Source organism: Paralichthys olivaceus, chromosome 11, assembly GCF_024713975.1.
Source record: "Paralichthys olivaceus isolate ysfri-2021 chromosome 11, ASM2471397v2, whole genome shotgun sequence".
In the NCBI taxonomy this organism is placed as follows: Eukaryota; Metazoa; Chordata; class Actinopteri; order Pleuronectiformes; family Paralichthyidae; genus Paralichthys; species Paralichthys olivaceus.
The window spans coordinates 24,045,847-24,057,606 of record NC_091103.1 but is presented as its reverse complement, the minus strand read 5'-3'; the positions used below and the strand labels follow the sequence as shown (position 1 = coordinate 24,057,606).

The following is an 11,760-nucleotide window of genomic DNA, read 5'->3' as shown; positions in this document are numbered from 1 at the left end:
AGATAAACATATTCTATCAGGCAGCTTTTTTCACCACAGTCATTTTTCCAAAATAACCCACAAACCAAAGCTGCCATTATGTGTATTTGTAGCAGAGTGAGTGCAGTAGTGATCGGGGGATGGTCGACTTATCGTGAGTCTCAGCTGTCAATCATGTCATCTCAGCCCGTTCTCACAACATCAAATTCTTAATTAAAAAACCAAAGAAACACTTTAGGAAACACCAGAGTGATGAGAACTACTTAAAATGAAAGAAACCATCTTTGAAAAAAATTGAATACGACTTTTATTCTTCACCACTTCAGGTTCACTTTTGGGGAGCGGCCAAATGACCAGTTCATAGATTTGCAGTTAAAAATTAGCAAGGGTAGCAAAGGTAGGATAAATAATGACTCATGATGCCTTAAACGTGTGTGGAGAAAAGTGAAGTATAGATCGCTAGTTGGCCAGCTAATGGCCTAAAATGCAAATTGCCATATCTTTTCTTTTTCTATATATATATATATTATTAGAAATGTATTTTATTTCTAGTAAGATACACAATTGTCACTCATATGTATCTTTTCTAATGAGCCAATATTGCATGCATTGTGGTAGAAAACAGCAGCTGTGGACATGTTTCCTTTTTTCCAAACAAGGTGAAGTTGGAATTTTGTCATTTTAACCAAAAATATCTTGGTTCAGGGAGCAGACATTTTCTGAGCCAGGATTAAACATATTTAGCTCAGAAAGTGTAATGTTTTATTTATGTATTTATCCATGTGAAAGAATAAAAAAAATCAGTTTTGAGCAGTGACGTGAAATATGAATATTGTGTGATGTAATGAGATTTGGTCTTGTTTGTTTGTGTTTTTCAGGAAATTAAAATAAAACAGAAGTTTCATGCATCCGACTGGGAAGTGTGTGTATGTGTGTGTGTGTGTGTGTGTGTGTGTGTGTGTGTGTGTGTGTGTGTGTGATGTCATCACTGCGAGCCCTGAGGCCATTGTTCCAGTACAGTCACAGTTTCAGTGGATAATTTAAGCACAGCCAGTATCTCTGCGGGATCTTCAGTGACTCATGCATGTTCCAGCCTGACATGTAATCACATGACACAAACCGGAAAGACTCTGCACAAAGTGATGAGAGAGAAATTCCAAGATCTTTTAGAGAAGATCTGATGAAGTCAAGTGTAAATATCTCAAAACGTCAAACTAAATATTGTCATTTGAGTCATTTTCTCTTTCCAGGACACAAAGGCTCAGATCTTTTTTTCTTTTAAGAGTTGATTTTCTTGATATTTTGCTTATGAAGAACGTTTCAGCCGCAAATCTCATTGAATGTCTTTATAAAAATGTAACAGCAAATATGTGAAATATACATTTGTGCTTTAGCTGCTGAATGTCAGTTTATACTGGTGAGCGTGTCAGGTTGTGAAATAGGGAGGGATTCAGCGTTTGTTTTTTGGCCTGTGAAAATGTTCTGCTCCATTTGTGTATGTTAGTGATGATGCCTTTGTTGACTTTACACAAAACACAGTCGCAACTGAAGCTTCCTTCTTTTGTAACTTGTTGTTGGACTTCCTAATGCGTGCTCTTTGTGGTTCGCAACACCTCTCTCTCTCTGGGCCTTAAAAACATGGCCTGTATTTCTTTAAACATGCATGCAACACACATAAGTGGCGAGAACTTTTAAAGAAAGACATGTTTGAGTTATGTCGACAAATCCTATTCTGATAGTTTGGATTGACAAAGGTTTAATGTGAAGAAATAACAAGCCGCACTAGACACCAGCACCTGTAGAAACCGGTCCGACTGGCTCCCACTCACGGGAATGTTTAGCAAGGTGCTCTGCAAGTAGGAACATGTTTTTTTCTGGGAAATTGTTGTAATCAGGTATGTGCACCTGTCTCAGACGTGGTGCACTCCCTAAATAATGTTTGGTTTGGATAACAACATCACACAACAGCCTTTAGAGACATTTACTGTATCACGTAAACAACATAACATAACATAACATACTGTATGTGCACCATGACTCACAATAGATATATTGTGATGTTCGGTGGACTGAAACTAAAACAGGGGGTTTAGTTCAATCTGAAAATGCTCATCACATGTGAGAAAAAACATATTTGCTTCACACAGAGTCACAAGAAACTTTCATAAAGGAAAGTTAATGTAAAAATGCAACCGGCTGTTCCTGAAACTGTCCTGATCGAAGCATGTTTTCACTCAAAACAAGTTTATAATACGAGGTTTGTACACTCTACACAGTGTGTTTGTATATCTTGTAATTTTGAAATAAAACATATTTAAGAGAGTTGTCATTTTTCCTTGTTTTGAAATCATTTTGTTTCCTAAAATTTTAAATATATATATATTTTAATGAAAGTCATTTTGAACTTGTTATAAAATTGTAAAGACTTAAATAACTTAGTTTTCAACATCTTTACCAGTGATTCAACTCAGCATTTTTTTACAGTGAAGCCTCCACATTAATTTCACCTAAGACAAGGTCTCAATGTGGTCTTTCTTATTTTGAATAGTTTGGAAACTTATCAATTGTCTACAACAATATCCAAACTTTTTGAGTAACATATCCCTTGTTCTGCGTGTCACATATTTGTTGTGCAAACTATTACAGCACAGTAACTGCACATCATTTGATCTGCGTGTGATATATTTGTTGCGCAAACTATTACAACACAGTATCTGCACATCCTTTGTTCTGCATGTGATATATTTGTATTAGATGATGAGCAGTAAATGCCAGAATCAACGTTTACTCCCACTGCTGCCAGCTAAACTTATGGGGCAAGAATGGTTTTGTCTCAGTTCATTTATTAAACAATTCGCATACTTGTATCTCAAGTCCTCATGTGTTTAGACACATTGTGGAGACAGTTGTTATCAGGGTGTGGTGAAAGATGCATGGTCAGTTTACAGCTACTGAAAAACCAGAGTCTGTGAACGCTGAAATATGTGAATGTTTTCCAGAAGCATTAACCAATCACATGTGATGATTCAAGTTGTTTTATCTGAGCTTATCTGTTGATCCACACAGTTTCACTGTGTTTCAGGGTTAGAGGTTCCAAGACATAAAAATATTTTTCCTTGGCCCTCCTCGTCCAGGGCCGGCTGCCAGGAGGGATTTAAAGCCAAGGAACAACATTTGTCTGAAATGAAGACCTCAGTTGACACTTCGGAAAGAGCTGAGGAATGAATCCTAATAATAATCACAATCTGTATATAGGTGTTGCTTTTCACTAATAGTACAATAAAATCAGAGGATCAAACCAAATAAAAACATTCCCAGTAATATAAAAGAAAAGCAATGAAAAAGAAATAAAACAAACCAAGGATAATTCATATTATTATAACAAACTCAGGATAATGTTTTTGACAAATGTATTTTATAAGATGAGATAAAGATGATGTTCTCAGCCAACCTGAGTTTTGTGTGTAAACAGTAACACATTTGGATGAGTAATACACACTAACGGAGCAGACTCCACCATGTTCCCATGCAGGGCGTTTTCTCCCAGACAAATATAATCAACACAACAAGGATATAATGAGATATTGGCTCCCTCTGCTTGTAAAAACACAAGTTGACAATATAATGCACACAAAGCTACAAATGTAATCTTCAAAACAAATATTATTTCTCCAAAGTGGTTCCTGGTTTCGTTTTTTAACCTCTTAATAACCTGAAATGGGACTGTTAAAGATGGATGATGTAACAAGGTACGTTTTCTGCATCACTACATGTTTCATGTATCTGCACTTGAGATTTATATTTGGATACTTTTACTTTTACTCTGCTAGTTATATAAGGAAATATTTGTAGTTTTCTCTCCAGTAAATGTTTCCAATGACAGTAATTGAGTTGTGTTTTCATTAGCTTCATTCTTTAATGTTATTTTTGAATTAAACAAAATACACAGAAGACACAGATAATGATAGTAGTAGGGTCGTTGCATTAAGGAATAGGCTACAATCTGCAAGTACTTTGAATACTTTAAGAATATACTAAAGCAATGGCTTATTTTCACTCAAGCAGAAAATGATGTGGTACTTTAACTTGAAAAATAGTATATCTATTGTTTTACCAAGTACAATATTTGAGTACTTCCTCCACCACTGTCCACATCCAAATGATCTCAAATATATTAGATATCTTCGTCAATTATGATTGCAACTGTCAGTCATGACGCCTCATCCCTAAAATGACAGAAATAAACTTTAAGAAAAACGGAGCAGCCAATGTTTTTGGATAGCATTCCTCTGACTAACCAGTTTCTGTCAGGTGTGTCTGTGTGTTGGTGCGGGAGGACGGGAGGGTGTGGGTGTGTGTTAGTGTGTGTCTGTGTGTGTGTCTGTGTGTGGAGGAGGTTACTCACAAGATAGCAGCAGTGATCATTCTGACCACTGACCCCAGGTGACCCCTGTTAATTAGAGAAAAGCCTGTAATGACAGAGCGCTCACCTGCATTCTCACAAAGGAGCTATTCTAGATTCTGTGTGTTTGCTAGTTTGAGAGCAAGATTACGTAAAACAATTGAACGGATGACCACAAAACTTAAGGATAAAGATCAGGAAAGACCCTGTTATATTTTGGTGCAGATCCAGATCAGGGGGCAGATCCAGGAAGTTTTTATAACATTCTTTGACACCGCAATGATTTTTGACATTTTCACTGATTTCTCAGAGAATAATAATTACTTTGACAAAAAAAAAAGAAGGAAAAACTGCCCCTGACAGAGGTATGAATACCTCTCTAATTTTTGGGGCCTGTAGCATCTTAATTTCTCTTTTTGTGGAGTTAGATTTTAATTGCCTTGCTCAGAAAGAACAGTTTCCTAAAACCTTATTGAGATTCCCAATAAATGATCACATACTGTACAAAGGGGACATTTACCTACACAGATAACCAAGCATGAATTCCCAGGTGTGTATTTATGGTTTAATGTTACGTCATTATGTTTCCAGTGGAGATTGAGAGTATTATCTGCTCATGCTAGGTCACTGATGTTCTCAGTGCATCTTGTTTATTTGGATGTGTAACCACACAGCCTCAGGTTTGAGGACAGGATTTAAGGATAATGACCCCCTGTGTATTTTTCTCCTCTCAGGTGGGATTATGGAGCTGACCAACAAAAACAAGGCCTGTCATTGTTGCTTTTTTTTATCTTGCATGGAGATCTCATTCAGGAGGTGACTCCGCAGTTTTCTTCAAGGTTGTCACACGTTACAGACATGTCCTCTTCCTCAAATTCAAAATACTTAAAGAATCTCTTGTATCACAGTATATTCAGAACCGATTACAAAAGGTATTTGTGTAATCTGTGTAAATGATGTAAGGAAAAGGAAGCATGTTCCTCCAGAGACCATGTTTAACATTTTACTGTTCTTCACAAAATGTTTTCAGCCGGACGACTGATTTTCATACATACATTTAAAGGTCACACGTGTAGTTTGAAGGTAAACATGATGCCACCTTAAACTGACTCCACCTTCAGTCGTCTAAGCTGTATAAAGAAGGTAGAATCTGTTCTCCCCCCTCTCTCACCCTCACTAAAACTCTTACGCAGGACTTTGAGTCAACGAGATCCGATATCGCCTTCATCTCAGGAGGGTTGAGCCTGCGGACACAGAGGGCCTTCTATCCACAGAGACCTGGCAGACAGTCGTGTTCAGCTCCTTCCTCATCCCCAGCTTCAACCATGTACTCCGCAGGTGTGGAGATCCTCGGCATGATCCTGGCTGTGGCCGGTTGGCTGGGGGTGATGGTGGCCTGTGGCCTGCCCATGTGGCGGGTGGCTGCCTTCATCGGTCAGAACATCGTCATCTCCCAGGTGATCTGGGAGGGCTTGTGGATGAACTGCTCGGTGCAGAGCACGGGTCAGATGCACTGCAGGGTGCATGACTCCATGCTGGGGCTACCGGAAGACCTGCAGGCTGCTCGTGCCTTGGTCATCGTCTCCATGGTGCTGTGCATTGTGGGCATCGGCCTGTCGGTGGCCGGGGCCAAGTGCACCAACTGCAGCCGGGACGTGAGCAGCAAACCGAAGCTGGTGGTAGCTGCTGGAGGAACCTTTGTGGTGGCCGGACTGCTGCTGCTGGTCGCAGTGTCCTGGACGGCCCACGCCATCGTCCTGGGGTTCTACGACCCGCTGCTGGAGGAGACGGGGAAGAGAGAGTTTGGCAACGCTCTGTACTTTGGCTGGGCTGCGTCCTGCCTGCTGATTGTTGGGGGGGTCCTGTTATGTTGCTCCTGCCCCCCCAGGTCAGCTGCAGCGCCGAGGGGAGGTGGCCCTGTGCCGCCGCATGTGGACTACTCAGCTGTCAAAACCATGTCAGTGAACGGATACACCAGAAGAGACTATGTGTAATCATTTGTGAGTGCAGATGAGGAAACAATAACCAACACTAACACGTCTGTGCTCAGTGTGTGGATGATGACATTGATTTCACTGCAGCATGTTGGGTTTGGACATTGATGCCATTTTTCTTAAGTTTCTTTCATTTTTGTGTTAAAAACATCAATACATTTTATATGGAGTAAACGTCATGTCATATTCTGAAACTGAAGAAAGGCATTGAAAGCTTAAAATCTAATAAAAAAAGGTTTTGCATGATTGAAACTAAGTTTGAAGCATAATGTTTTAATATAGGCTGAAAAAAAATAATCTCCAAAAAAAAATCTTCAAAGCTGCAGCATTTTATTTATGGTGTTTCCCCAACCGAGTTTCACATTTGTCACTGTAATCTAATCGGAGCATCAGTTTGTTTTGCACGTTTGATCTTTGATTTTCAGATCTCGCTGCAGTTCCTATGCAGATCACCTCAGATTAAAACTTTTAAAAGCTTTTGACGAGATTATATATAAAAGAGCACAAATTCATTTTTCAAACCTCTTCAAGTTGTTTTGCAGTTTGTAACTTTGCCACAGAGTCAGTTGATGCTAAAATGAAGTGTAACATAATCAGCACTATGGTATGCAGGAACAGGGGGTATGTGGCAGCTGAAGGGCTTCAACCAATGAGCGCTGTACTGGCGCACACAAAAATTAGGTATTTCATTTCAATGCAAATGGTCGAAAGGAACAATGGACGGCTTGTTTCAGAAGATCAACCTCTGCTTCCCTTCCATTGTAGCCTGTTCTCCATTTGTGAGGGTGAAACTGAGTCAGAGATAAAAGTCTGTATCTGAGAGCAAATGTAACCCAGACTGCATCTGAGCCACAAAAACCCTATTGAACAGCTGTTCACTTTGCTTCCTGAATTACAGTCACTGGTATCGAAACTCTCAAAGATGCTTCAGCTCTAAATGTACAAAATAAAAGCAGGTGCTGTCGAAAAAAATGCCTCTTAGGATGAACCAGTTTTTTAAAAATGGAATATTAAATATTATTTAATGACAACAAAACCATGTTGACAAAGTGAAATAAGAAATACAGAAATAATAAGCACCATGTACATTATTATTTCCAAAGTGAAGAATAATGACACAGCATTTAAAGTGGCTGATTTAATGAACCGCACCAGCTCATAATGTAATATACTGAAGACAATGGGAGGAAGTCTGCAAAGATAAAAACCATAAGAGACATCTGAAGAGCTTCTGGCTGACGTGGAGCAATCTGCAGTTTTAATGGTGCCAGAGTAGAGAGTGGGTCAAGGTTATGAAAGTCGAGCTATCCACAACCAGTTCTATAGATCTGTGCTGGATGTTTCCTGCAGATCAGATCTTCAACATCCTCAGCAGAAGAGCAGAGGACAACACAGTGTTTGACGCTGATGATGAAGACGATGTGATATCTGAGCCACCAGCTGCTGAGAGATGTGCTGTCTTTTGTTCTCACGGGGTCAAACTGCATGAGCGACCATATGTAGAAGGTTGTTGTGACCTCCTTCAACCCTGGAGACTGCTGCTGCTTTTTGTTCCCCTGTTAAAGGGGACATTTTATTTTGAAACAGTTTTAACTGTTAAATGCATGGTCTGTTTTCCCCAGGATGGCTCCCGGTCTCAGTGGATATTGTTCATTGCTAATGCAGTCGTCACATTTTGGTTTCATCTAAGTTTTAGTTGCTTTGAGTCGTGGGGTCACCTGTCGACTCTGCAGAATTCATTAAGATAATTATTTGACTGGCTTCAGTGCAACGTCTGGTTGCAAATGTTTAACTACATGATGATTTGCATGTTTGCAAACGCTCATAAAATACACTCGAGGCGTTTCTAGCTTTTGTTCAGTGAGATGTGTGATTATGCACAATAATACAAGTAACTGCAGATTGTCTAGCAGTTGTACATTAATAACATCTCTACCTGTTTTCCATTAAAAGTATTTAGTGCACCACAAGTCACTTTGATTGTTCTTTCAAAAACAATTTTCCTCAAATGCATGTGTGTGTGTGTGTGTGTGTGTGTGTGCGTTCAGTGAACTGCACTTTCCCCTCCTCTAATGTGAATCTGTGCTCGCTCAAGCAGCCCTCTACTCTGTGTTGCTGGATATGTGCCCGCTCATGCACACAATGCAAGGAGTGTGGGTCGTATTTCACCATTTTTGGGACATATATGTTCTGTCACGTGATTCACGTATGTGAGCCAAGGCCCTAACAGGGAAAGGTTTTACCACAATAATTGCATGATGTTGATAAATCAGCTTCTTTTTATTTCCAGTCTCTTTCTTTCTTTGAAGCTGTTTTACAGATGAATAAGGATGCAGAGAAGATTCAAAGCTCTAAGAACGATTAATGACTCCTGAAGCTACAGGAGGTGGGAGTGTAAATATAGGAGGGTCTTTTTCTGTGGCACGTGCAACAGTTAAAGTGAGGCTGAAACCCCTGATGCACTGTGACCTTCAGAGCAAGGACACTGATAAGAACCCCGCCACCCATCTGCACACACAGGCACACCAGCTATTGTTTCAGCTGTAAGACAATGACCCACACTCTTTGTATCACTGGAAACATGTTTGATTCCTGACAGAAATACACACTGCTGTTCATAAATTATGTTTTATCAGCTCTACATGCACATGCTGCATATTTACAGAGGGTCTGTGTTGTTTGCATTGCAGCTCCCACATGTGGTCTCTGTCATTAACCTCCCACGGTCACCAGTGAAACAGATTCATTTCAGAACACTGTCAGGGAAGCAATAAAAAGCACATAGCGGAACACAACCAGATGTTATTATATAATATTTGATCATCTTGTAGTTTCTAAACAAAAAGAAACACAATTAGAGAAGTTAAATGCTTTATAAATGGCCAAGAACTGTCATGAGGAACATTTTGAGCATTGTCTCTCTCTCTATGGTTTTCTATAATTCCTCACCGCCTCATTGCAACATCTGGGTTCTCTTATTATCTGTTATTCACACAGGAAATTAAGCATTGAGACACATAGTTTTATCGAATAATCAGAGTTATAGCCAAAGAATTATCATTTTACCCCTCGTTCCCTCTTCCAAAGCTTCATTAAACATAGTTCATAGCACTCATGAGAGCACAAACCTCTGCCAAGCCCCAGCAGCCCCCTTCATTTCAAGCTGCAACTAATTTCACACACTCACAGATATCAGGTCCTCAAAATATCCAGATTTTTTCCATCAAGATTCGTGACAACATCAAAAATAACAATGTTTATGAAAGTGAAAATAAATGTACCAAAATTTAATGGATTCGTTTTTCCTCCATGTTTTGGTTAGTTCAGTAGTTTTTGAGAAACACTGCACACTAACAAACAGACTCTGATGAAAACATAACCTAACCTTAATAAAGTTTAATTAATGCATGTGTGTACAGGTTAAAGTCTTCATAACAAAACGATTGCAGGTCAGAATTGTGAATCCTGAAGCTTTAATCTCCTCGGATACGAGTGTAAAGAGAACGCTGGTTCCTTCCACTTTCAATCATTCATCCACAGGCCTTTACTGTGTCTGTTATCCTTTAACTTCTGCAGACCTGAGATCCAGGCCTTCTGTTTACTCTCCCCTCACCCAAACAGGTGGGAGCGCTACCGGGGCCGACGAAGTTGAATGATTAAGCCGAGGACATTCACATGCCAAGGCTGTTTTTTTTCCTTTCTTTTTTTGGCCGTTCAAACGAGGTGGGGCACAAGATAATCTGAACTCTTCCCTGGCCAATAACCAACGAAACCCCACCTTCTGCTCTGGAGAAATGTTGTGTTTATATGTGTGATCAGCTTCCAGGAGCACACTCCCTCAACCCCCTTCTGTCTGATACCGAGGAGCCACACAGTTCAGACATGCCTTCACTGGGACTGGAGATACTCGGAGTGGCTCTGGCCGTCCTGGGATGGATCTCAGCCATCGTGTCCTGCGCCCTGCCCATGTGGAGAGTGTCCGCTTTCATCGGGGTGAACATAGTCACCGCTCAGGTCACCTGGGAGGGCATCTGGATGAACTGCGTGGTCCAGAGCACCGGGCAGATGCAGTGTAAAATCCACGACTCCATGCTGGCTCTGAGCGCTGACCTCCAGGCGGCACGGGCCCTCACCATCATCTCCATCGTGCTGGGGGTCCTGGGGGTCCTGGTGGCCATCATGGGGGCGAAGTGCACCAACTGCGTGGACGAGGAGACGGCCAAAGCTCGGGTGATGATAGCTGCTGGTGTGGCCTTCATCTTGGCCTCTCTAACCCAGCTCATCCCCGTCTCCTGGTCCGCCAACACCATCATCATGGAGTTCTACAACCCCATCATACCCGAGGCGCAGAAGAGGGAGATCGGTGCGGCTCTGTACCTGGGCTGGGCCGCGGCTGCGTTTCTGCTCATCGGAGGCAGCATCCTCTGCTCCAGTTGCCCCCCGCAACCGGAGAAAAAGTACGGGCCGCCATCCAGGATGATGTACTCGCAAACCAGGTCGATCGCCCCAGGTGGCTACGACAGGAGAGACTATGTCTGAACTCACATCTGCTGCTTTTCTCACACTTTACCATCACGGACATAGATCTGTCGTCGTGTTGAGATGCAGTCTGTCAAAGTTTTTTGTGTCATAGGTTTTTATTTTATACTTTATATAATTACTTGTATGCTTTGTTTCTTACATTTATAGGAACATGCTTCTGTTGTTTTAACTATGTTTCATGAAAAACCTTCAGAATTATTTGTGTGAAGCTACTGTACATGATGCATCTTTGTTACCTGCACCTGTTGTAAATCTCCTTATCTGTGTGGTTGACATGTTTTTTCATTAAAGTTCTTGATTTTGACTGAATGTGTCAGTTTCGTAAGTATTTGAGGCTCAAAGGCGAAAAAAAAATTGTTATTGTCATGTTCACAAACTGAATTTTTTAAGTATTGGCAAGAGGGACAAAAAAAAGCAATAAGCAATCAAGTAAAACTCGAGTGATGTTGGGTTAAGATAAGTCAAATGTTCCTGATCTCACAGGCCCCGTCGCCTTTGGTCTTCAGTCTAAACTGTGGAATATTAATAAAGCATATTAAAAATGAATCCAGATTTAATCTTTACCGAGAAAAGTGTTTAACTGGTTTCACCCTGAAGTCGAGTGGGAGTTTCTATCACAGCATCTTTTCACCTGCACTGTCTCCCACATGTCTGTGCTGCTCCGTGATAACATGAACCGCTGCTTTGTCGGCTTCCCCACACTCGGCTCTCTGCTCCCAGACAATGGACCCGTTTCATGTGAGAGGGGGGGGGGGGGCTGCACCGGGGGGGGGGGGGGGGGGGCATTGTCAACACCAGGGCCACAGAATGCCAAAGGAGGGTGGTGGAGGGGGAGGATGGACC

At 41.1% G+C, this 11,760-nt stretch overlaps 1 protein-coding gene across 1 annotated transcript; it reads left to right on the top strand.

The window, feature by feature from the left end:
* The first annotated feature begins 5,593 nt into the window (after positions 1 to 5,593).
* On the top strand, positions 5,594 to 11,221 carry LOC109630427 (claudin-3-like). Its single transcript, XM_020088633.2, has 2 exons — positions 5,594 to 6,187; positions 10,256 to 11,221. The coding sequence occupies exons 1-2, from the start codon at positions 5,707 to 5,709 to the stop codon at positions 10,912 to 10,914; spliced, it is 1,140 nt and encodes a 379-aa protein (XP_019944192.2). The 5' UTR covers positions 5,594 to 5,706; the 3' UTR covers positions 10,915 to 11,221.
* Positions 11,222 to 11,760: the final 539 nt, after the last annotated feature.

Bases quoted from the DNA above. Each gene is read 5' to 3' on its own strand.
- LOC109630427 (XM_020088633.2), top strand. From the start codon at position 5,707: ATGTACTCCGCAGGTGTGGAGATCCTCGGCATGATCCTGGCTGTGGCC. The intron at 6,188-10,255 runs GCAACGCTCTGT...CACACAGTTCAG, and splicing joins GACGGGGAAGAGAGAGTTTG to ACATGCCTTCACTGGGACTG.